We start from the raw sequence: 24211 nt of genomic DNA on the forward strand, positions 1-24211 counted from the left end.
AAAACCAATATGACAGTTCAGCTACTTCTTGGTTCTCCTCGGGATTCTTTCTATTGGTTGATGCGCGGCCGGCCTCCCAATAATGACAGCTATGATTGGTTGGAATCTGGATGGTTGCTAAGGGGATTGGTGCGGACGCCGTTGGAGGCGTGCCGCAGAGTTTCAAACGTAAATGAGAATAGGGAGGAAGGTGGCGGGGGGAGGGACCAGGATGGATGGAGCTCCGAGGTAGAGGCGGGACTTAAGAAATCGCAGGAGCACATTGGCTCACCATAGACCGGGGGGAGGACCTCGAACACCTTTTCATTGTGATTAGTCGAAATAAGTGAAAGAGGGGCAGTGATGAGGGAGAGAGGCGCCAGAGCCCATTTTGATTGGTGAAGATTTCCTGGAGGCGTGGCACCCGCAGCGGCTGATTGGCCTGAGGGCGAAGGTAGGCGGGGACAGAGGCCAGAGGTTTTGTTGTGAGGGTCGGTTGTCAAGCAGCGGCCAATCAGGTCGGAGGATGGAGTCAGGTGGGGGCCGCAGTGGGAGCGGATCCGCCACCATCCGACCAGCCGCCACTGCCGCCGCCGCAGGTGTAGGAGGGGGAGAGGGCTGGGGGCTGAGGGGCTGTAGGGGCGGGGAGCGGCATGGTCCGTGCCTCCTTGAGCCGTGGAGCCGGGGCCGGGGGCGCCGCGAGAGGCCGAGGGCAGGCGGCTTTCCCGGCCTGGCCCAGGCTCCGGCCCCGGCCCCGCTCCCACCAACCCCCGGCTCGGGGAGGAACGGAAACGGCGCGCGCGGGGGGGAGGGGGGAAGAATAAAGAGGGGGACCTGAGGGGGGCGGGGCCAGGGGCACCAAAGGATGGAGAGAATGGGGGATGGAATGGAGAAGGGGAGAAGGAAGAGGGACAGAATGGGGAGCAGAAAGATGGGGGGCAGAAGGAAGAGGGACAATTGGGGGACAGAAGAATGGGGATAATGGAATGGAATGGAGAAGGGGAGAAGGAAGAGAGAATGGGAGACAGAAAGATGGGGGGGCGGAAGGAAGAGGAACAATTGGGGGACAAGAATGGGGATAATGGCAGAATGGAATGGAGAAGCGGAGAAGGAAGAGGGACAGAAGGATGGGGGTAATGAGGGATGGAATGGAGAAGAGGAGAGGGAAGAGGGACAGAATGGGGGGCAGAAGGAGGAGGGACAACTGGGGGACAGAAGGATGGGAGTAATGGGATAGGATGGAGATATTGGAACAGAATGATGAGGGACAGAGAGATGGGGAGGCAGAATGGAAGAGGACAATGAGGAGGCAGACTGAAGAAAGGGTGGAGATCATGATAGGACAGAATGGAGGAGAGAGAAGGAAGCGAATAATTGGGGGACTGAATGGAGGGAACAGTGGGTGGATAGACACAAAAAAGACTGAAGATGGGAGGCAAAATGGAGAGGGAAAGAAGGATGAAGACAATGTGTAGACAGAATGAATAGGGACAGAAAGGTGACAATGAAGAGAGAAAGAAGGGACAGTGGAGTAGGGGCAGGAGGGTGAGGATAGTGGTGGAAGAAAGGATAGGAGGCAGAATGAAGAGATGATAGAATGGAGACATTGGGATAGACAGGGGAAATGGAAGAAGAAATGAGAAGATGGGAGACTCACAACACAATAGAAGTAGAGAGGAGGAAGGGAAGGAGGCCAAATGGAAGAGGACTGGGGGAAGGAAGCACTTAACCAGGCCTGAGTAAGAGCAAAGTGAAAGTCAAGCTTTAAAAGTAGTGGGGATTGAGAGAAAAGAAAAGAACTTAGGAGTGGCCCAGAGCAGATAAAGCAGGGAGGGCAAATGGGTGAATAACATGGAGGAGGGGAAGGAGACTGAAGGAACTCAGTGGCTCAGGGAGGGTGGAGGAATAGTGAGACTGCCCCAGAGACTTTGCAACTGAGGTGTCAAGTTTCTGGTTCTCAGCCCCCTGTTCTAAGTCAACCTACTGCTGCCCTGGGGAGAGTAAAGGGAAAGTAGATGATTTGGGGGAATGGACTTCCTTAGTTCTGTTATAAAGAGATATTCTCTTTAGGATTAAATTATGGTTTCCTCTGGGACCTGTGAGATAGGGGCTCCCTCTGCCCCCCTTGCTCCTATCGTATCTTGCTTTGAAACAACCCCCTGCAAAAGGTCTTTCTGAGGCATAGGTTTGTCAGCCTTCTTGATTTGCAAGGGAGGAGTAGGGTGGTACCTCTAGTAATTTGGATTTTGTCATTGTAAAAATCAGGCCTTTCCCTGAATTTGTTTCATATTAGGAAACAAACATTGTGTAGCTATCTCTTTATAGTCATGTTGAAGACTTCTCAAGAATCCACTTTTTCTGCTGCTGATCAAAATTATCATATTTAAGAAAACTCACTCTCTAGGTGCCACTACTGAGAACACTTGGCATATCCTCATTACTTCCAAAGCCAAAGTTTTTATTAAGGGGACTGGATACCCATACTGGTTGTTGTTTTTCTTTAGATCAAGAGCTCATGTCTCTGCTCATATTATGTCAGGTTAAATTAAATGGATTTTTTTTCCCTTTCAGATCAACATAACTCTACAATGGACCAAAACTGATTCTCCGTGGTCTGGGATGTATACTGGCAGGCACAGACTGCTTGCTTTGATGTTATAAAACGGACTTAAAAAAGGGCCGTAGAAGAGGGAATCTTCTCTGCCTGGATGTGTCGAAACTACGCTCCAACTTGAGACTTGAGTCTGGGGGGGGTTCTTCCCCCACCCCACTGGGAAAGTGGAGAGCTCCCTTTGCAATCCTTTCTGGTTGGTTTGGGGGTGCACACCAACTGAAAGGAACGGCTGCAAAAATGGCAACCCCTGTTGTTACCAAGACCGCGTGGAAGCTACGTGAGTCTCCTGCCTTTCTTTTTCTCCTGCTGTCTGCTTGTTAATCTTGTTAGCCACCTGTTGTCCCCTGGAGAATGGAGTGTTCCAGAGGGGACTGGTCATGTTAGCCCCCTGATGTCCTCTTATTGGCCCAAGGGTTTTGAGTTAGGCTGATGGAGTGGACATAGTAAACTAAAGAACAGGCCCTCAGTGGTTTGCTGCAACCTTGAGGGGAATTTTGTAATAGAAAATAATGTTTGCTTTCCTGGGTTAAGCTGAGTCTTATCAGGATGACATCTGTGCAAAAGGTCACTGACTAGAGATGGAAGACAAAATCTGGCTTCCCCCTGAATCATTCTGCCAGACAATTGCCCCCCCCCCCCCCCCCCATAGCTGAGCCCTCTTTTTCCTCCATGGCCAGGCTCCTGGAGTATTATTGCTTGGTGTTCTTCTGAGCTGGGATGGTGGCAAGAGAGAGAGTTGAGTTTGAGGCTAAGGACCACATTCGAAGGCAGAACACTACTTTCTGCCTGTGTGAGCTCAGGCAGTTCACTCTTCTCTTGACCTCGAAGGTCCTTCCAGCTCTAAGTCAGTGATCCTGGCCACCTCCAGTACTAGTCACATGTCCGGTGTGGCCACAAGGCTCCATGCCTGCGCAGTCAGAACTGGCCGAGGTGCTTGGGACTTCTCGGTGGGGCAGGGGCTGTCATGAAGCAGCTGCTTCTGAGAAATTTCTCCACGGCCCTGACCTGGGTTCTCATTCTTCAAGGACCAGGGGCAAAGACAGGAGCTGTGATCTAAGCCTAGCGCTCCCTCTTTTCCCACTTGTGTGTGGGTTGCTGTGGTTTGCAGTTTCTCTGGTCTGGAAACAGCTTCTGCCTGACCTTTGCTTGTCAGATGTGGTCCAGGGCCATGCTGTCAGAGGTCAGCTCATTCCCTGGTGACCAGTGGCCACCCCGCAGATGTGGTGAGATTTGCACATTCTTGTTCTGCGCAGGACGGTGGGCCCCCTCACCCCCTAGGGCTGGGGGCTGATCGGTGGCTGGCGTACAGCAGATGGCAGCAGGCGGGCATTGCTTCACTTTGGGCTTGCAGCCTGTTTTCTCTTTTTGGCACTGATGAATGATATCACTGCTATTTTCAACAAGCACCTAAGCCATCGTTTTGGTTGTTGATTGATTATGTCCCTCTTGCTCTTGGTCCCCCAGATCAGAAGGCCTTCTTCTGCTCAGTTCTGTCCCCGTTGGTCATTCCAGGGCCTAGATGCTCTTTTTCTTGATGACCATCTAATCTTAGTGCAGCACTTGCCACTCTTTCCCTTCCCCCACTCCTGCAGAGTCATTGCCTTGGCCTCCAGGAAGTGTGCTCAGCAGCAGCAGGAGAAGAGGCTCTAAAACTCCAGCCAGCAGCTCCGTTTTACAGGAGGGAACACTGAGGCCAGGGACGGGAAGTGACTTGCCCAAGATCACTTAGTAATAGCGTAGCAGCCGAGACCAGGGAGGAGAAAGAATGCATGTTGCTAGAATGAGATAAACACAGATTGTCCAGCTATCCAGTCTGACGACAGCGTGTGGCGAGGCTGCTACTTTAAATATACCCAGAGCGCTCTTCAAAGAGTAGAGCCCTGAAGAGAACGGCGTGCTGTCCTCAGTGGGAAAGCTCAGAGGCCAAGGGCCTTCACAGGGGAGGAAGCCTTGGGGAGAGCCCCGTGGCCAAGGAGAAAGCCAGTCTGGTTGCGGCCAAAGGCCTGCTCAGAGCAGAGGCCCAGCACCATCAACCCTGACCTTGGGGGCCGGTGACCCTGGCCCACGGTCCCTCTGCCGCCTGGACTTCAGGTTTGTTTTCAGTAAGAAGTTTGCAGTTACATATGTGATGAGGCCATTCTGCAGCAGGTAACACAGGATTAGAAGTACTTTGAGATCCTCAGGAGAAAGGATTGCCCTCACACATGCGGGCTGCCCTGTAGACGCCCACAGTTGTCAGCAGCAGTTGTAGAGGACTGTGGCTCGTCAGCTGATGGGCCCTTCGGGTGCCTCTGTCCCAGGGGCTCCTCAGAGCTCAGGGTGCCTGAATGTCCAACCGTATTTCCAGGGCAGAGTGAGCACCCCTGCCGCCCCACCACCCCCACAATGCCCAAGCCCCGTTGTGAAGGCAGAAAACTTGGCGCCTGATTACTGTGCCACCTGGGAAAGGGTGGAGCCGTGCAATGGGACACAGGAAAGCCCAGAGCAGTCACTGCTGCAGTAAATCCTTGGCACAGCTTGGATCAGCCACGCTGACTCTGCCCCCAGGGGTCAGGCCCATCTTGCCCCCGCCTCACTGGGGGCTTGGCCTCTCCTCTCACTCACTCCCATGACACGAGACATGAAGACTGAATCCCTCTTCTTGGGTTCGTGCCCTGCTTCATGCCCGGCCCTGCAGGACTGTGTAGCTGCCTGATGCAGGCCAGGGACGGCCCGGTGCCCACCCCAGCCTCTCATCTCCTACTGCCCTACCCCTCCTCAGCTCAGGGAGCTGAACACAGTGTGTGCTTCTCTGTCTCCCATGCCCTCCACCTCTCCAGAGGCATCCCCTCTCTTAGGTCACGCCTCTAGAGGCGGCTCGGGCTTCAGCCCAGGTGGCCTCAGATGTTGGCTCCGATGCTTCTCGTTCATGTGCCTGGGCTGGAGCATTTCACTCCCTGGGCCTCAGTTTCCTTTTCTGTAGAATGAGGGGTTGGACTTTCAGGCCTCTGAGATCCTTTCCAATTCTGAATCTGTGGGCCTTGAAAGGCTGACCTGGGGCTGATACAATAAAGATAATAAGAATTTCTCTGCCCAGTTTGTAGGAGTTTTGTGACGATCAATGATAGGGTCATTGGTCTACACCTGGAGACCCTCTAGTCCAACCCCTTTATTTTACAGAGGAGGAAACTGAGGCCCAGGGAGGTCAGCAACTTGCCTGAGGTCACATAGGCAGTAAGTGTCAGAGACTGTATTTGAATCTAGGTCTTCCTCACTCCGAGACCACACCCTAGCCACTAGCCACTAGCCATTCGCCATTCCCTTTCCCTGGTGATGAATGTGAGAGTCCTTTGTGGACTAGAAAGGGGCTACGGATGGTCACTTCCTCCTCTGGACTCCTTGTACTCCCTGTTTTGGCTGCAGACCGCATACAGCCTCATGGTAGCCACTCTGCTATTGTCTAGGATGGGGATTTCAGCCTTCTTCCCAGCCCTCAAATTGTGGCTAAGAGTTGTCCCAGGTAACAGAAGGAAGCTGCACAGTTGGAGCCCGGAGGCTGAAGTTGCCAGGGCTCAGGCAACAAGCCAGGCAGTGGGGAGGTGGGGGGACCCAGCTCCTCACCCCTCTGGGTACAAGCAGCCGGGGCTTCCAGTGACCGCGTGTCTCTCTTCCATTCCGTTCCCTTTTATAGAGGAAATTGTGGCCCATGCCAGCAATGTGTCTTCCCTGGTGTTGGGCAAAGGCTCAGGACGGCTCTTAGCAACAGGAGGAGATGATTGTCGGGTCAACCTGTGGTCAGTTAACAAGCCCAATTGCATCATGGTAAGAAGCGCCAGGGTGGAGGGTGGGCAGGGTCTGGGAGGAGATGACAGAGAACCAGGCGCCGCCGTGACCTGAGGTGCTGGGTCATCTTTTCCAAACATCCATTTACACTATTCTACCAAGTGACTCCAAGGAGGTTGGGAGAGATGCCCACTCTAACCTGATAGCCCACCCACCAGGGCCCATGGAACCTAGAGCCCCTGAGGCCTCACAGCATAGAGGAGGAGTGCTGGATTTGAGTCCGAGGACCTGGATGTGAATCCTGGTTCTGCTCCTTACAACCTGTGTGACCTTGGAAAAGTCAATTAGCCTCTCAGGGCCTCAGTTTCCTCATCTGTAAAGGGATAGCGTTGGGCCAAATGACTTCCAAAGTTCCTTCCCACTCTCAAATCTCTGATCCTAAGAAAGATATAGTAAGAGTAGAGGGCGGAATAGATGAGCTGAAGCCAATGGGCCAGAGCAGTGTCTGTGTTTGGGGAGGGGCTGATGAGCGAAGGTTGTGGCTGCTGTGGGAGCTTCTCTCATCCTGGAGAATAGACCCATTTTTCAGCTGACAGACCCGGCCAGGTTCCATTTGGGCCAGGCCTGCTTGGGAGATGACACTCTTAATGGGAACTAAGCCACCCTGGGGTCCACGAGTCCAGTCAGATGAGGAGGAGGAGGGGGCTGCTACTCAATGTTTGCCCTTCAGGTGACTTAGCCGAGAGCCCTCCCCCAGGAAGCACAGGCATCCTTCTCCAGATGAGCCCCTGCAGGGGCAGGCTGCGTGGTCCGTTTTCAGGGGCAGCTCTGATCCCTCATCTCCTAATCTGATGAGAGTGAGGCCAGGGTAGCAGGAGACAGTGATTGTGCCTGTCCGCCAGCACAGGCCTGGGGACCGAGAGAGGGCTGCCCACCTCTGCCCCTGCTAGGACCTCTCTGCCTTTCTCAGTCCATGCCCCAGCCCCCTGGATCTCTCCTGGGGTCTTAACTGCAATGGCTCTCGCCTGCTCTGACCTATGTGAGAATCTCCTCATCTCCCAAGCAGGACCTTCTCACAATCTCTCTGTGCTAAGCTGAGCCCCTGGGGAGCATGGCAGAGCTGGACGCTGCAGTTAGGATGATAGCAGCATCCCAGGGATCAGGTAATACCAAAGGGAACCTGCATGTTGCAGCAGCATTCATCCCCCTCCGTAGGCGTGTTGGCTCTCGGCATATGCTGTGTGCTGGAAATCTTCACTTGGGCTCTGAGTGTTGTCTTGGGTGGGGGCGTGTGCGCGCGTGCGTGTGTGCAAGTGGAGCATGGAGAAGGCAGTGTCTGCCTTTGCTGATTTTGGCTCAAAGGGTCACATGGGAGGAGCAGAATGGTAGGCAAGGGCAACAGCATCCAACCATCTAAATGACACTGTCACCTTTTTAGAGTTGGGGAAACTGAGGCAAAGACAAGCAATCTCCCCAGAAGTTAGCAACAAAGCCAGAGTTAGAACTCGAGTCCCTCATTCTCAGTCTAACACTGTTTCTGTGCAGCTTTTGTGTTTCCACTAGGAAAGAGGCCTTGGGGCTTCAAACTCTGGCCCTTCTCCAGAAAGTGCTGCTCCTTCAGGCCTGCTGTCTTTTGTCCACAGAGCTTAACTGGCCACACATCCCCCGTGGAGAGCGTTCGACTCAACAACCCCGAGGAGCTCATTGTGGCTGGATCCCAGTCAGGCTCCATTCGCGTTTGGGACCTGGAAGCTGCCAAAAGTAGGTCTGGTTTCTTGCTTTTTCTCCATCTTTTTTTGTCTTTATGTTCCCATTGAAGGTGCAGTGGAGAGAAACCTCCCAGAAACCTTCCATCCTGTCATCTGTGAAAGATTAGTGGGAACAGTCAGGGTTGAGGCATTTCATTCACCATTGCTTGTAGGCTTAAGGACAGAGTGTCCCGCCATCTTCAGACTTGGCCTCCCTCTGCCACAGCAAGGAGAATGAATGGTCAGATTCCCCCGATGGAGGCCAGGGAGCCCGAGATGGGCGGGAAGCCCTAGTGCGCCTAGGCCAGAGATAGCATGCGGACGGCTCTCAGCAGCAGGCAGGCGAGGGCCAGGCTCAGCCGGTGCTAGGGCCTAGCGAGCTGCTGTAGTGACGGCACTGTTGTCATTCTTCTCCTTATTATTCCTCTCGTTAATGATATTGTCCCTCAGCCTGGACAGCCCTCCGTCCCATCTGTGCTGCCTGAGCCCTGCCCATGGCCCAGTCCAAATGCCACTTCCTCTTCGTGGTCCTTGGTAATCTCCCTTCGTCCCCAGCCCTCTGGTACCTGAGTCACAATGCCGTCCTGACACAGATCTCTCCTACACTGTACTGTGGTTCCTCATGTCCCGTCTTATCCCTCCTATGGACACGGGAGTGCCGTGGGGATCTTGTCTTGTGAGCCCAGTGTGGTGCACATAGTAGGTGCAAAGAGAATTAAGGGGAAGAGAGGGAGAAGTAAGAAAGGAAAGACGAGAGAGATGACTCATGGGAGAAAATGGAAAGTGTCATCAGTGATTACCAAATGTTCCCTAAGTGGTGGGAAAAGCTATTAGTGACAATTAATGGCTAATAATGGCCTTTGGGCCTGGTCAGCATGCTGGACATGCTCTGTAGTCTGTTCTAAAGGATTTGGACCTGAGTCAGAAAGGACATGGGTCTTTGCTTAGCCCCCAGGAAAAAAGGAGGGGAGAGGGCCTTGAGAGTGCTGTTGCCCATGGAAGGAGAATTTGGCAAAACTCGGTGTTGGCTTGTCTTTGCCTCTAGTTAATCAGCATTTCTGTGGAATGTTGACCAAAATGTGCTTCCAGCCAGTGGCCAGTGGCCTCTGGGTAAGGAGCTGGGACAGAGGCTTCAGACAACTTTCTTTCCAGCAGTCCGCCTCCTCTCATGCCTCCCTGCCCACCACAAAAGCCGCCCCACGTGCCTTTGTCCAAGTGCCCTTTTCCATCTCTGCCGGGGCAGCAACAGCGATTGTAGGCCATACAGCAGCTAACCATGTCGTGTTACATTTGGAAAACCTGCTCTTGCTCAAGAATACAGAAGTGCTTGGAAGGCTTCATTCCCAACCCTTTTTGAGAAACACCCATCAGATGGTAAGAACAAATGGTGATTGTAAAGTACAGCATCCCAACTAACTGGTCCGGCGGCTCTGCACTGAGCCATTGCATCAGGAGTGATGGCGCATGGCCCTCATTGGAATCTCCTTACTCAAACTTCTGAACTCACAGAGATGGAAGCCCAGTTTCTGAGATGCCCTGTTAAGAAAGAGGAGCACATGTGGTACATGGAGCCCCGTTGGAGACGTGAGGGATGGGGAACATTGTGTGCCCACTCATCCTTCGCCAACTGCACAGGCCTGTAACATTCACAAGGCCAGAGCCCTGCACTGGACTGAGGGGGCTCCTGGAGGTGGGGCAGGGGATGGGGAGGAGATAAAGGAAAAAGAGGGAGCTGGGGGCGGGAGTGGGGGTGCTAGGCTTGTCCCCAGAACTAGACCACCTGGGGAGAAGAGGCCTGCCTTCTTCGGAGCCAAGATGGTAGAGTGAAAGCAGTGACTTGCTTGAACTCTCCCCCAAACCCCTCCAAATACCTGTAAAAAAAATGGCTCTAAACAAATTTCCAGCCCAAGACAACCTGGATGGTTGATTAGAAAGGTATATTGCGCTGGGCTGGGAGAAGAGCGCAGTGCAGCATGGCGCAGGCCGCAGCGAACCTGGAGCAGGCCTCAGAGGACTAAATCATGGGCAGCTGTGACGGTTTCCAGACCTCTCAACCCATGAACACCAAAGACAACTTAGAAGGTCAGTGGGAAAAGTCTGTGACTGCGATAAGAGAAGGAGCTAGGTCTGAGTCTCAAGTCCTGAGCGTGGCCTCTGGGGCAGTGGCTGCTTCCTGAGCTTCCGGCCCACAGACTGAGGGGGAATTGAGTGGCTGATCAGAGGGGGATTGCAGGGATCTTTTTGCCAGTGCTGAGGCAGGAATCTCTTGCTCTGCCCGTGCTTGGATCTGGGTCACAGTTCTGAGGAGGCGCGCTGGCGTGGTGGAACTTGTAGTGGCTGTGGAGAGGAAACACTTGCCCTTTATCATACCACCTTGGAAGAACTGAAAATTTACAGGTCCCTAGAACTATCTCTGAAAACAGCTGTACAAATCCCCTCAGCTTGGGACAGTACATTCTCCACATTGGAAGCAGACTCTTACCTTAACAAAGAGTTTAAAACTCAAGTAATTGGCCGGGATCATGAGTAAGCAGTGCAAAACGAGTCAGACTATATTATCTTACTTTGGTGATAAAGAAGATCTAAACATACAACCAGAAGAAGACAACGAAGTCAAAGCTCCTACATCCAAAGCCTCCAAGAAGAATATGAATCAGTCCCAGGCCTTGGAAGAGCTCAAAAGGGATTTTGAGAAGCAAGTAAGAGAAGTAGAGGAAAAACTGGGAAGAGAAATGAGAGTGATGCAAGAAAATCGTGAAAAACAAGTCAACAGCTTGCTAAAGGAGACCCCAAAAAAATGCTGAAGAAAATAACACCTTAAAAAACAGCCTAACACAAATGGCAAAAGAGGTCCAAAAAGCCAATGAGGAGAAGAATGCCCTAAAAAGCAAATTGGCCAAATGGAAAAGGAAGTCCAAAAGATTACTGAAGAAAATACTTCCTTAAAAATTATAATGGAGCAAATGGAAGCTAGTGACTTTATGAGAAATCAAGACACTGTAAAAGAAATCGAAAAGAAGGAAAAATTAGAAAACAATGTGAAATATCTCATTGAAAAAACAACTGACCTGGAAAATAGATTCAGGAGAGAGAATTTAAAAATTATTGGACTATCTGAAAGCAGTGATTAAAAAAAGAGCACAGACATCATCTTTTAAGAAACTATCAAGGAAAACTGCCCTAATATTTTAGAACCAGAAGGCAAAATAGAAATTGAAAGAATCCACCAATCTCCTCCTGAAAGAGATCCCCAAAGGAAAACTCCTGGGAATATTATAGCCAAATTCCAGAGTTCCCAGGTCAAGGAGAAAATATTGCAAGCAGCTAGAAAGAAACAATTCAAATATTGTGGAAACACAATCAGGATAACACAAGATTTAGCAGCTTCTACATTAAAGGACTGCAGAGTATGGAATATAATATTCCAGAGGGCAAAGGAGATAGTATTACAACCAAGAATCACCTACCCAGCAAAACTGAGTATAATCCTTCAGGGGAAAAAATGGTCATTCAGTGAAATAGAGGACTTTCCAGCATTCTTGATGAAAAGACCAGAGCTGAATAGAAAATTTGACTTTCAAATACAAGACTCAAGTGGAACATGAAGAGGTAAATAGGAAAGAGAAATCATAAGAGACTTATTAAGGCTGAACTGTTTACATTCCTGCATGGAAAGATGATATTTGTAACTCATGAGACCTTTGTCAGTATTAGGGTAGTTGGAGGGAAAAAAATTATATGTATGTATAGATAGATAGATAGATAGATAGGTAGATAGATAGAGGGCACAGGGTGAATTGAAGATGAAGGGGTCATATCTGGAGAATAAAATTAAGGGGTGAGAAGATTATATTAGGAGAAGGAGAAAGGGAGAGGTAGAACAGAGTAAATTATCTCACAAAAAAAAAAAAAACAGAAAAGGAAAGGCTCTTACAGTGGAGGGGAAACGGGGGAAGGTGAGAGGGAATGAGTGAATCTTATTCTCATAGGATTTGACTTAAGGAGGGAATAACACATGCTCAATTGGGTATGGAAATCTGTCTTACCCTACAGAAAAATAGGGGGGGAAGGGGACGAGAGAGTAGGGGGATGATAGAGAGGAGGGCAGATTGGGAAAGGGAGTAATTAGAAGCAAATACTTCTGAGGAGGGACAGGGTCAAAAGGAAGAATAGAATAAATGGGTGGGCAGGATAGGATTAAGGGAAATAGAGTTAGTTTTTCACAGCATGTCTACTATGGAAGTGTTTTGCATAACTGCACATGTATAACCTATATTGAGTTGCTTGCCCTTCAATGAGGGTGGGTGGGGAGGGAGGAAGGGAGAAAATTTGGAACCCAAAGTTTTAAAAACACATTTAAAAAAATATATTTTCACATGCAACTGGGAAATAAGAAATACAGGAAATGGGGTGCATAAATCCATCCTGCCCTACAGGAAAATAGAAGGGGAAGGGGGGGAGAGATAGCAAGGAAAGCAGACCAGGGGAGGGGGTATTCAGAATGCATGCCGTCTTGGGGTGGAGGGAGGGACGAGATAGGGAGAAAATTTGGAACTCAAAATCTTGTGGAAGTAAATGTTGAAAACTAAAAATAAATAAATTTATTAATTAAAAAAAAAAAAAGAAGAGGCCTGCCTTCACGCTCCGCTTCTTCCTGACTCCTTGGTTGGCCTTGTCTGTCTTAGTCTCAACCTCTTCATCCACGAAATGGGTAAAACAACCTCTCTGCTTCTACCTTCTGTGAGGTATCAAAAGGTTGTGATGAGAATCAGAGTAGATAATGCATATGAAAATGCCCTAAAAAGGCTTTAAAAAGAGGATTTTAATAAAAACAATTTGTTTTGAGCAAGTGGAGCTAGGAATAAATGAGCCACTTGGATTCTGCTCCCATCCTGGTCCCCCCAGGACCACATTCACTGCGGACACACACATTCTGTGCTGTGGGAACAAATTCCTTGGAAACCTGTGGGCAAGTTAGCAAGTCAGTTAAACAGTCGTTTACTCAAGGCTTTCTGTGTGCCCGGCACTATGCCAGGCGCTGGGGGGTACAAAGAAAGGCAAAAATTCAGACTCTGCCTCAAGAAACTGACGTCCTAATGGGGGGAGACAGCCCGGCAAACACTTGTGTACATACAAGGTGTAGACAGGAGAATTGGGACATAACCTCAGAGCGAATGCACTATCAGTGAGGGGGAGGGGAGAATGGGGACCAGGACCTGGAATAGTGAAATGAGTGGTCCCTTTTCCTCAGTGAGACCCCCAGTTCCTTTCAGAGCTGGGCCTAGCCCATTCGCCCCCCCCCCAGACCACCCAAACCACAAGCAGATGCACTGGTTCTGCAGAAGCTGATGGATCTCTGGAGCTTCCCTCTGGGTGTGAAGTCAGAGGGTTCCAGCAGATACTTGGAAAACCAAGGCAGAAGAGATTCATTGGAAGTTGTATAAACGTGTTCAACTTGAATTCATTATCCCCAGAGCAGTGCTTTCTTAGGCCACAGTTCTCATGCTTCACTTACCAGGCAGACCTTCTCCTCCTCGAGGCAGAGAAGGCCGAAGGTGGCAGAGATTCCCCATGTCCTCAAGCCTACAACTGCCATGGAAGCCATGGAGACTGAGATGGCTCACGGAAACCCAGGACTGGATCAGGCGTTCCAGCGAGCCCCCCCTAACTTGCAGTGGAGTGGCCCTCCTGCTGTGACCGGGCCTTGAGGGAGAATGAAGGGTAAAAACAGCAACCAGGAGGAAAGAAGGATGCTGACATGCCAGGTCATCCCTCCCCCACCTGAAGGAAGGCTCTCTGATCTGGCTGCAGTCTTAGAGAATGAACAGATCCCTCAGGAAACCCTCCCACACAGAGATGGGCGCTGGCCACTCCTTATCAGGTGATGAAGGATTCTGAAAGCACTCCTTCCTGCCTGAGGTCAGAGGATCCCCGGGGACAGGGCAGCAGCTTGTTGGTTAAAGGGGCTGCGACACCTTTCAGAAAACTGTGGTTTATTATATGCCAGCACAGCATATAGTGAGACAGCAATATGATAAGACTTGACTGATGGCTCAACCAAAGTGTGACATGAAGGGAAGAGAAGAAAATCTGAGGTCGTACAGGCTCTCGCTGTGCCTAGCATCAGAGGCAGACTGGTTTTCCTTCAGAAAGCTGAATGTTAATTCTAAAAAGAGAAAAACACAGTTAAGAAGATTAAAGGCTGTAGAAAGAATCCAGAGTGTCAAGGATTTAATAAAATTACTGTCGCCTGACTTGTCAGGGGTGCATAGGCTCATTTATCATATGCTTAAAACAGAATAAAGTTTCCTTAAAGTTGTAAAAAAAAATTCTCTAGGGGATTAGTTACTTCCCTTAGAGTAATCAGGGAAGTGGAACCTTTGAAAGGAGCCCTCCTGGCTGAGAGTCGCAAGGATTCTGACCCCTCTCTTCCCCCAAAGCTTTGAATAGGAACTTTAACCCTGAAAAACATAAGCCTCGGAAAGGATCCTTTTTACCGCAGTGGGCACGTGTGACGGGTGAGCACGATGAGCGAGCGTTCCCCGGAGACCTCGGTGGCAGGGCCAGCCTGCACACTCTGGTTTTCCTGGTGTGCCTTTTATTTGTCAGGGACTTAGGTCATGGCAGAAGTGGCCACCCTTGTGTCGGACAACAACAGCAAAGCTCACATCCCGATTCTCTTGTCTTCTCCCTTGGCAGTTCTTCGTACCTTAATGGGACATAAAGCCAACATCTGCAGCCTGGACTTCCATCCCTATGGGGAGTTTGTGGCCTCTGGTTCTCAGGATACAAACATTAAGGTAAGGCCACTCCAATGTGTGGCCCTCGTGACGGTCCCCAAGCACTGCAGGGACTGACTGAGCACACTTTTGTGTGACTCACTCAGTGTTGGGGAGATGGCGAAGGAGGCGTGCTTCCCTGGTGAGGGACTGTTGTGCCATTTCTGGGCCATACTCGGTGTGGCATCTCCCTGATTTATAGGACTAAGTGGCCAGGGCCTGTCCTGGGGTGCCCACTGCCTGCATGCAGAAAGTGAAATGGGAGAGTGCAGCTATTAGCTGAATCCACCTAGTCTGAACTTCAGCCCAAAGTGGGGTGGGGGGCACACGGTCCAGACAGTTGTCTCTCTGGATGCTGATTGTGTAGGGGCAAGGGAGGCCCTGACTTCAGAATCTGTGTCCGAGCTAGGAGGCAAACTCAGTCCCCTTCCAGGTGTTGTTACTGCCAGTCTTCGTGAGCCACCCACAGTGCTGGTGCGGCCTTTACCTCCCTGCCCTGCTGACCTCCTCTCCTCTGGTTCTCTTCTCCACAGCTCTGGGACATACGGAGAAAAGGCTGTGTATTCCGGTATAAGGTAAGCGGTCGTCACTGATGATACAGCAGAGAGAGAATTGTGCTGTGTTTGGGGCACAAAAGGAGGAGAGCGGGCAGAAGTGGCATCCAGGCCCGAGGTGGTCCTCAAGGCTTTCTTTGGCCGCTACCCTTTCCCTGGCTTTCCTTCCTCCCTTCCCACACTTACTCTGTTCTCAGATGTCCCCCCTTGTCCTGCCTGTGCTCATCCCTCGCCAGACCCAGGCCTGGGTGATTCTCAGCATCTGCTTCCTCCTCTCCCATTCACATGTGCTGAGCAGAGCTGGAGGAAGCCACATCATGGCTGGCTGAGGGCAGGTGATCTGTTCTGTGCTTCGCCAGGGCCCTCCCCCAGTTCAGCGGTCTTTTTATTCCTCTCACCTTGATCCCCAGGCTCACTCCCCAGAGAGGCTGTTTCAGGCTCTGCTTTCTCTCTTCAAGCCTCTCCCACTTCCATCTGCTCCCACTCCCAGCTGAGAACCTTGTCTCTCTCCAGAGAAATCGGAGCCTTCTCCTCTTCCTTCTTCCTTCCCCCCCTCTGATAATGAGGTACCTTCTCCTCGCCCAGGCCAGTCCCTCTGCACATGCCCTTGATCTCTCCCTGTGCTGGCTTCTCTGGTAGATGGCCTGCCCGCCTTTCATGCCTCCCCCTTCTCTAAGCGCCAGCCTCTCTGACTCTGCTGGTTCCTCTCCTGCCTTCAGTCATTCCCAGGTTCTGCCATCCTTAGAAACCTTTCACTGGACCCTCCCACCCCCTCAAGCCTTCATCCCATATTTCTCAGACTCCAAGGTAAAGCTGTCTGTCCTCACCGCCTCTCCCTCCTCTCACTCTTCAGCCTTCTGGAGCGGCTGCTGACTACTGGGGTTTCCGGAGTTACCAATGATTTCTGAGTGACTCAACCTTTTCTCAGTCCTCATTGTTGTTGACTTCTGCTGCATCTGACCCTGCTAACTGCCCTCTCCTGGTTATTTTCTCCTCTCTCTTGTCCCCTGGTTCTTTTCCTATACGTCTGACCTTTCCTAGTGCAGCTTCTTTCCTGGCTCATCCTCTGTCCTACTGCCCCCAGGCTCCTTCTCTTTGCCCTCTGCACTCTGACTTGGTAACTTTCACTATCATCTCAGTGACTCACAGATGACTCACAGAGGGGTCTGTCCACGTCCCAGCAGCCTTCCAGAGCTTCAGTCCTGCATCACCACCTGCAGAGTCCAAGAGTGGACTCTTCCACCCATATGTCCCAGCAACATCCCAAACCTGGCCAAAGTGGAACTCATTAGCCCTCTGCCAACCCACCTTGTTCAGACTCCCCTAATTTCTACCAAAGGCACGGCCGTCTTGCCAGTTTGCTGATCTCCTAGATGAGTAACCTCAGCATCATCCTTGACTTCCTTCAGCCCACATAACCGCTCACTTGCCAGATCTTATCATTTCTGTCTTCCCGACATCTCAGATATGGAAAACAAATAGGAAATGAGGATCCCACGTTTGGCTACTGCTGAGGGTGGTCATCCTTGGCTGATCCCGTGAATGGGCAGGCCTGGCGTATTCTGTAGGAATGGCTGAGCTATGTGCCACTTGTCTTTCAGGGACATACTCAGGCTGTCAGATGTCTTCGGTTTAGCCCCGATGGGAAATGGTTAGCGTCTGCTGCAGATGACCACAGCGTGAAGGTAGAGTCCTGGCCAGGCTGGGTCTTGGCCCTCTGGGAGGCTGCGTCTTCCTTCCTGCATGGGATCAGTATTGGGACCCATGCCCAGTGGCGCCTGGGTGTCCTGTGTCTGTCAGAAATGGAGGTTGGGAGGGAATAAAGCAGCCAGGCTAGACTGGCAGAACCCAGTGTTTCTGTGGGACAGATTACGTGTTCTGCACTCGGGCCTCATCCCAGCCTGGAAACAATGAGAAAGTAGGGGCAGCTAGATGGCACAGTGGATAGAGCTCCAGCCTTAAAGTCAGGAGGACCTGAATTCAAATCTGGCCTCAGACACTTAACACTTACTAGCTGTGTGACCTTGGGCAAGTCACTTAACCCCAATTGCCTCACCAAAAAAAAAAAAAAAAAAACAATGAGAAAGTAGCTGAAAACTCCACTGGTGAGCTCTGTGCTCAGGCCTGGCTCTCTCACTTCCCCAGCTTTGGGATCTGACTGCTGGGAAGATGATGTCTGAGTTCCTGGGACACACAGGGCCTGTCAACGTGGTAGAGTTTCACCCAAATGAGTACCTCCTGGCTTCTGGCAGCTCTGACAGGTAAGCAGAGGAAGGGGAGGGCCGAGCCACCAAGTACTGTGCTGGGGCCACGGCTGGGGGCCACGTGTGAACAGGCCCAAGTTCTCCTTAGTGGTCCTCATTCAGCCCAGCCTTGGGAAGCGCAGCCTCTAAAGCCTTTTGGACCTCCTTTACTGAGAATTCAGGGCGTGCTCTGGAGCAGGAAAGCAGGGACGTCCCCCCGAGGTCAAAGCATTTCTGGGTGTTTGTTGTCTAGAGCGGTCCGAACGAAAGAGCATCTGGCCAGCCCAGGTCCAATGTGGCTGTCAGCTAGGCCTTTAAGCAGGACTTGGCTGTGCTGGAGAAGATTGACCAATCTCACTTCCTGCCTTCTGGCTTTTCTGTGTTCTGTCCCCCGTACTCCTCATGTCCATTTGCATCTTGTGAGCCCTTAATAAATGCTTTCACATTCCTTCCTCCACTTGTTCAGCCAGCCAGGAGGAAGAAATCTCCTATCTCTCGAAGTGTGACTGGGTCCTGAGCCCGTATTCTGGTATTTCTGGTCATGTCACTGGACAGATATTCTGGGAGAGTCTGGGTCTTCATGATTTGCTCCCCCTTAGGAGTTCTTTAGGAGACAGGGGACCACCACGTAGGCGTGAGGAGGAAGGGATAGGCCTACTTACTTCCTTGGGGTCCTTTCCCCTTGCAGGACAATCCGCTTCTGGGATCTGGAGAAGTTCCAGGTGGTCAGCTGCATTGAAGGGGAGCCTGGGCCTGTCAGGTACATGGGTGTGCCCTCAGCCTGCCCCTCCATCATCCTCACAGTAGCTTTAGTCCCCTCTGTGCCCATGGCCTGGGTCTGGTAAGATGGACACTCGGGCCTCTGGCCGACCACAGCAGAGCTTGTTCTAAAACCACCCGGGCTTCTGAGCATCTTCTCGGAGTGACCTGTGGCCAGGCCAGGACTTTCCTCGGGTGGCGGGGGGTTCCTGAAGGCTCCTGGGGAATCCCTTCGCAGGAGTATCCTCTTCAACCCCGACGGCTGCTGCTTGTACAGCGGGTGCCAAGACTCCCTTCGAGTGTACGGCTGGGAGCCTGAGCGCTGCTTCGACGTGGTCCTGGTGAACTGGGGCAAGGTGGCCGACCTCACCACGTGCAACAATCAGCTGGTGAGCGCAGCCTGCGGGCCGGCCTCTCTGGGGCCCCTCCCACTGCCCCTCGGCCCAGCAATGGAATCTGACTGATGGCTGCCATCTTTGGACGTCGTCGGCTTCAGCCCTCCCCCTCCTTATATTTGTTTTTTAAAGACTAAATGTAATTTTTAAAAAATTCACAGAAATCTATTTTTTCTCCTTCCTACCTACCCCTTGATGGGGGAAAAAAAGCCCTTGTAGCAAATCTGCAAGTCGAGCAGTACAAGCTCCTGTGTTTTCTGTGTCCAGACATCTCTGCTCCTTCAGGGGCCTCCATTGCAACACTGATCAGCGGTCTGAAGGCTTTCAGTCACGTTTGTACAGTGTCATGATGAGAGTATAAATGGAGGAGCCTTCCAAACTGCTTTCCCGAGCCCTCAAGGGCCAGCTTTGCCAGCGTGTGGGGGTGAACAGAGCCTCGGCAGGCTTTATTTTGGAGCTCTCCACTTGTCTGTGATTCGGAGCACGTTTTCATGAGGCTGTTGATAGTGTGGGTTCCAAGCATGATTGCTAACTTGGAAAGTTTGGAAATGCCATCGAGGTGGATCTAAGGGTCAGTGACAGAGCCTGAGGTGACTGTCAGCGCCCTGGGAGCCAGGAGAGGCCTGCCCCCTCTCCGCCCGAGGCCAGGGTGGGTGTCGTCTCCACTGCACGGTGAGGGTGAAGGGCTTGGACTGGACGGTCTCCCCGGGGCCTCCCGCTGCTAACATTCTGGTTTCTTTGAGCCTAGATCGGCGTCTCCTTTGCCCAGAGCAATGTTTCCTCGTATGTGGTGGATCTGAACCGGGTCACGAGGTCTGGGACTGTTGTGCACGACCCAGTACAGGACAGCAGACCTGTGGCTCAGCCCACACCCACCGGTTCCTCCATCCGCCGAGGCTACGAGAGGCCAGCCACGGCCTGCAGCAAGCCCCAGAGGTGAGCCAGGGAGCCCAGGGCTGGCGGCGCAGAGGGAGGATTCACCCTGATGCAGAGGCTTGACCAGGTGCAGAGGCCTGAAGCCTGGCCGTTGACCTTACCGGATGACTTCCCTTTCCCCTCTTCTCTCCTTCCATCCATTCTCTCGATGGGTGCTTCTCACCCCCACACGGCCCGGGCACATCAGGGTGAAGCATAACTCTGAGAGTGAGAGGCGAAGCCCCAGCAGTGAGGACGACCGTGACGAGCGTGAGTCCAGGGCCGAGATCCAGAACGCCGAGGACTACAAGGAGATCTTCCAGCCCAAGAACAGCATCAGTGAGTCCCGGGCCACAGAGGGGGCAGAGGATCAGAGCTGGAGGGACAGATGAAGAAAGAGGCCCAGAAAAGCTAGCGTAGTGAGGCCACACTTGAAGCAGCCCGGGGTGGCCATGCTGGGACGGGGCGGCCCCATCACCTCATGCTGTGCACATCAGCCTCCTCCATCCCTTTACCTTGGCAGGTCGGACTCCGCCCCAGAGGAGTGAACCATTCCCCGCCCCTCCAGAGGATGGTAAGTCAGATGGGAGAGGGCAGCAGGGCATGGCCCCCAGGACCCATGGACCCCTGACCTGACCCCCCTATGCACTCTCATACTCTGAGAGCCAGGATCTGACCCAGTGAATCTTTATCCTTTTCCTCAGACATGGCCATAGCAAAGGAGGCATCCAAACCCAGCCAGGCCATGGACATTCAACTCCCGATGCCAAACAGAGGAAACGTATGTCTGGGGCCTCATGACCCTGAGGGTGCTGGGTGGTGGCTTGGGCAGTGGGGGTTGGGGGGAGCAGAGAGGTCAAACTCTTCTTGGGCCTGGAGCAGGGGCAGGGGGTGGCTGCTGTCAGGACCTGTCCCAACACTTCCTCCTTCTCCCTCTAGTCTGACTTTGTGCCCAGGGTTCCCGTTGCCACCTCCACCCCAATGCCCAAAGCTGAGCCTGCTGTCATTCCTGCTGCCAGAAATGAGCCCATTGGGCTCAAAGCCTCTGACTTCCTACCTGTAAGGAAAATGGGTGTAAGCCCAACGGGTGGGAGGCTGTGGTGTCAGGGCTGGGAGGTGGCAGTAGTCACTTGGGACCACGTTCACTTTGCATTGGACAGGTCCTCTTTGTCTCCTGTCCCAGGCCTAGTGTGGCCTGCTGTGCAGCCTTACATATCTGCTGGGGCTGGGGGTTCTAGAGCACAGAGGGGAGGGAGAGACAGCAGCCCCGGGCCAGTGGGTCTGCCATGAGGCCTTCATTGGCAGCCCCTCACAGCACAACAACCCAGCCTTTTGCCTCTGTGCCCAGGCTGTGAAGATGCCCAACCAGTCAGAGATGGTTGATGAAGATGCCATGTCCCAGATCCGAAAGGGCCACGATACCATGTGTGTGGTCCTGACCAGCCGTCACAAAAACCTGGATACGGTGCGGGCTGTCTGGGCCACAGGGGACATCAAGGCAAGAAGCAGCACCCCCGCCCCATCCTTGGGCTGTTCCCCTGAGCCTCTGGTCCTGACCGGGCCCAGACCAGAAAGAGGAGCAGGCGCCATGGTGGGGGGAGGCCTGGGCTGCCGGAGACAAGATGACTCCAGCATCCACATGTAGATTGGGGGCAGCCAGGGGCTTGGCTGGAAAAACCTGCTTCTTTTCACTGTCTTTTGGTCCCTTTGTACTTGTCCACTGTGCATTGAAAATCCCGGTTCTGGGGGGGGTCCCCAGCTTCACCAGGGTCCTTGCTTTAGGGGCACAGCAGCTGGGCCAGCTCTCGCACTCGTGCTCTGGAGCGCCGCTGCAGGGGGGGAGGGCAGAGATGGGGGCCGCTCCTGACGCCAGGCCCTGCCTCCGTCTCCCCAGACGTCTGTGGACTCGGCCGTGGCCATAAACGACCTGTCCGTGGTGGTTGACCTCCTCAACATAGTGAATCAGAAAGCGTGAGTGTCTGGGGCCTGGTCCAGGGTGGGCAGGGGCCAGATGAGGGGCTCCTCCGGGCAGGCCCTCGGAGTGGCCGCTCTCCTCTCGTCCCGCAGGTCGCTTTGGAAACTGGACCTTTGTACCACTGTCCTCCCCCAGATTGAGAAGCTGCTTCAGAGCAAGTATGAAAGGTGAACGCTGCGTGGCTCCCATGCCTCCAGGCGCACACACGTGCACACGTGTAAATATGCACACGCATACATGTCTACACACATGCACACAGTCCCCCCCTCGTAGACACATTACCAGCATTGTGACCCCGCAGCCCCCTGACCTTTCCCTGACAGCCTCTGGCTGACCCTCCCTCTTTTCCTAGGACAGGCGCTGGACCTGGAATTTCCTTAATGTAAGGAGCTCCTGGGTGAGGAAGTTCCCTCCGCCAGGGCAGGCCAGCACCTTCTCTGCCTAGAGCACTGATACAGAGCCAGAGGCAGGATTTGAACCTGGGTCTTCCTGACTGCAGGCTTGGCAGCTCCAGCCACTGTGCCTCTCACTTTAGAGACTTCGTGAGAGCCAGGCTGGAGCTGAGGCCTGGCCACGGGGCCTGACAATGTGGTGGCAGAGGCCTGGGGCTGAGCCTCCCTGCCTGGGAGGAGGCCTTCCTCAGCCACAGTTGGCTTCATTTGCCTACAGCCCCTGCTTGAGGCACATTCACTGCTACCCTGCCCATAATTGAAATAAGGTGGTGGGTGTTCAGTCGTTTCAGTTGTGTCCAACTCTTCGTGACCCCATTTGGGGTTTTCTTGGCAAAGACACTGGAGTGGTTTTGTCATTTCCTTCTCCAGCTCATTTGACAGATGAGGAAACTGAGGCAAACGAGGTTAAGTGACTTGCCCTGGGTCACACAACTAGGAAGTGTCTGAGGCTGGATTTGAATTCAGGTCTTCCTGACTTCGGGCCCAGCACTATCCGCTGTGCCACCGATCGGCCCTGAAATAAGGTTAAGATGCCTGTTACCCCTATTGTGTAAAACTGAGGGGCTGTTTGAGAGCTGTCAGCCATGAGCTAGAAAAGCTGGCTTGGCCCACAGCTTCAGACCTTCTCCCTCTTCCTGCCCCCCTGCCCAAGTACCCTGGGACCAGGAGGTCAGTCCTCTGTGGCCCCAAGTCTCTCATGTTATGATTGAAAGAAAGCCTCAGCACAGGTGATGCCTAGGCCTGGACCAAGTGAGTGGGTCCAATTGAGGTGAATTTCCTTGGGGGCCCAGCTGGGCTCCAGTCCTCTGACCACCTTGCCCATGTCTCTCCAGCTACGTGCAGACGGGATGCACCTCCTTAAAGCTGATCCTGCAGAGGTTCCTGCCCCTGATCACAGATATCCTGGCTGCCCCGCCCTCTGTGGGGGTAGACATCAGCCGAGAGGAGAGGTGAGGCAGCCCCCCCAGTGCCTGGGTCTGCCCTGGGAGGAAGGAGACAGGCTGGTGCCTGGGCAGGGAAGAAGGGACGCCTGGCAGGGCCAGGAGGATGAGGGAGAGGCCTGGGCCAGGCCCAGGAGGAGGAGCTTAAAGGCTGACCAGTAATAATCTTTGGGGGAGCCGACTCTGCCCAGCCCCAGGCTCTCACCCTGCCTGCCCAGGGGGCCACCCTGGTATCAGTGGAAAAGCACCCGGTGGCTGGAGATCAGGAGCCCTGCATTTGAGGCCCAGAGCTCGTCCCCCTGCTGCCTCCTTCCAGGGATGCAGAGGTGGGGGTGACGAAGGCCGGGGCTTGGGCCTCCTCACACCCGGCTCCCTCTGTCCCCAGACTCCACAAGTGCAGGCTGTGCTACAAGCAGCTGAAGACCATCAGCCACCTCATCAAGAACAAGTCCGGCCTCAGCGGCCGCCACGGCAGTGCCTTCCGGGAGCTGCACCTGCTCATGGCCCCTTTGGACTGAGTGACCAGCTCGCCCCGTGCACGCACTCACAGCCTCTGCCCGGGGCCTTGCTCAGCCTGTGCCCGGGACCTCCACACAGGGAGGACAGGACTGGGCCGGGACTCAGCCAGAGGACTCCCCCTCCTGCCCCTCACCCCCTCTTCCTCCTCTCCCACCCCCGGGCTCTGTGGTTTTATCTGCCTGCAGCTCCCTGGCTGCAGCGTGGCCCAGAGCCCGGCTCCCCTGCCCGTCGCCTTTTCATTCTCCCCATCCTGGACCCACTTTGGGGCCCAGCCGTGTCTGTCAGGTTGGGACCCGTGTGGACTTTGTCCTGAGAGACTCGGACCTCGCCCCAGGGACCACCCAGTGTGCAGGCAGGCGCGTGGCTGCCCGGGGTCACAGCTCTGCGCATCCCCTGGAGAGGGAGGAGCCCAGGCCACCACGGGGCTCCCGCTGATGACTTTGTTCTCCAATAAACCACTGTCCAACTTGGCCCCTTATCGCTTCTTCTGGGGGCGATCTGGAGGCTGGCATGGAGGAGGTGCATTTTATCAAATTTGTGACTCTTCCCTGGTCTCCTTTGGGGAGGGAGTGGTCC

The 24211-nt window shown here is 53.2% G+C and overlaps 1 protein-coding gene across 2 annotated transcripts; it reads left to right on the forward strand.

Annotated features, from left to right (window-relative positions):
- Nucleotides 1-514: 514 nt before the first annotated feature.
- Nucleotides 515-24150, forward strand: KATNB1 (katanin regulatory subunit B1). 2 transcript variants are annotated; one of them, XM_027857957.1, is made up of 20 exons: nt 515-580; nt 2551-2870; nt 6264-6394; nt 7999-8116; nt 14803-14903; nt 15416-15457; nt 17038-17121; nt 17582-17697; nt 18368-18439; nt 18677-18827; nt 19582-19769; nt 19957-20087; nt 20272-20322; nt 20453-20529; nt 20688-20807; nt 21097-21246; nt 21643-21719; nt 21816-21890; nt 23009-23125; nt 23502-24150. In XM_027857957.1, the coding sequence occupies exons 2-20, from the start codon at nt 2831-2833 to the stop codon at nt 23632-23634; spliced, it is 1974 nt and encodes a 657-aa protein (XP_027713758.1). In that variant the 5' UTR covers nt 515-580; nt 2551-2830; the 3' UTR covers nt 23635-24150. The 2 variants fall into 2 exon arrangements, with proteins under 2 accessions (XP_027713758.1, XP_027713759.1); XM_027857958.1 differs by lacking the exons at nt 515-580; nt 2551-2870 and adding an exon at nt 7422-7518 and having other exon boundaries at nt 6344-6394.
- The last annotated feature ends 61 nt before the right edge of the window (nt 24151-24211 follow it).

Source organism: Vombatus ursinus, unplaced genomic scaffold (assembly GCF_900497805.2).
Source record: "Vombatus ursinus unplaced genomic scaffold, bare-nosed wombat genome assembly UNPS02012515.1, whole genome shotgun sequence".
Lineage (NCBI taxonomy): Eukaryota > Metazoa > Chordata > Mammalia > Diprotodontia > Vombatidae > Vombatus > Vombatus ursinus.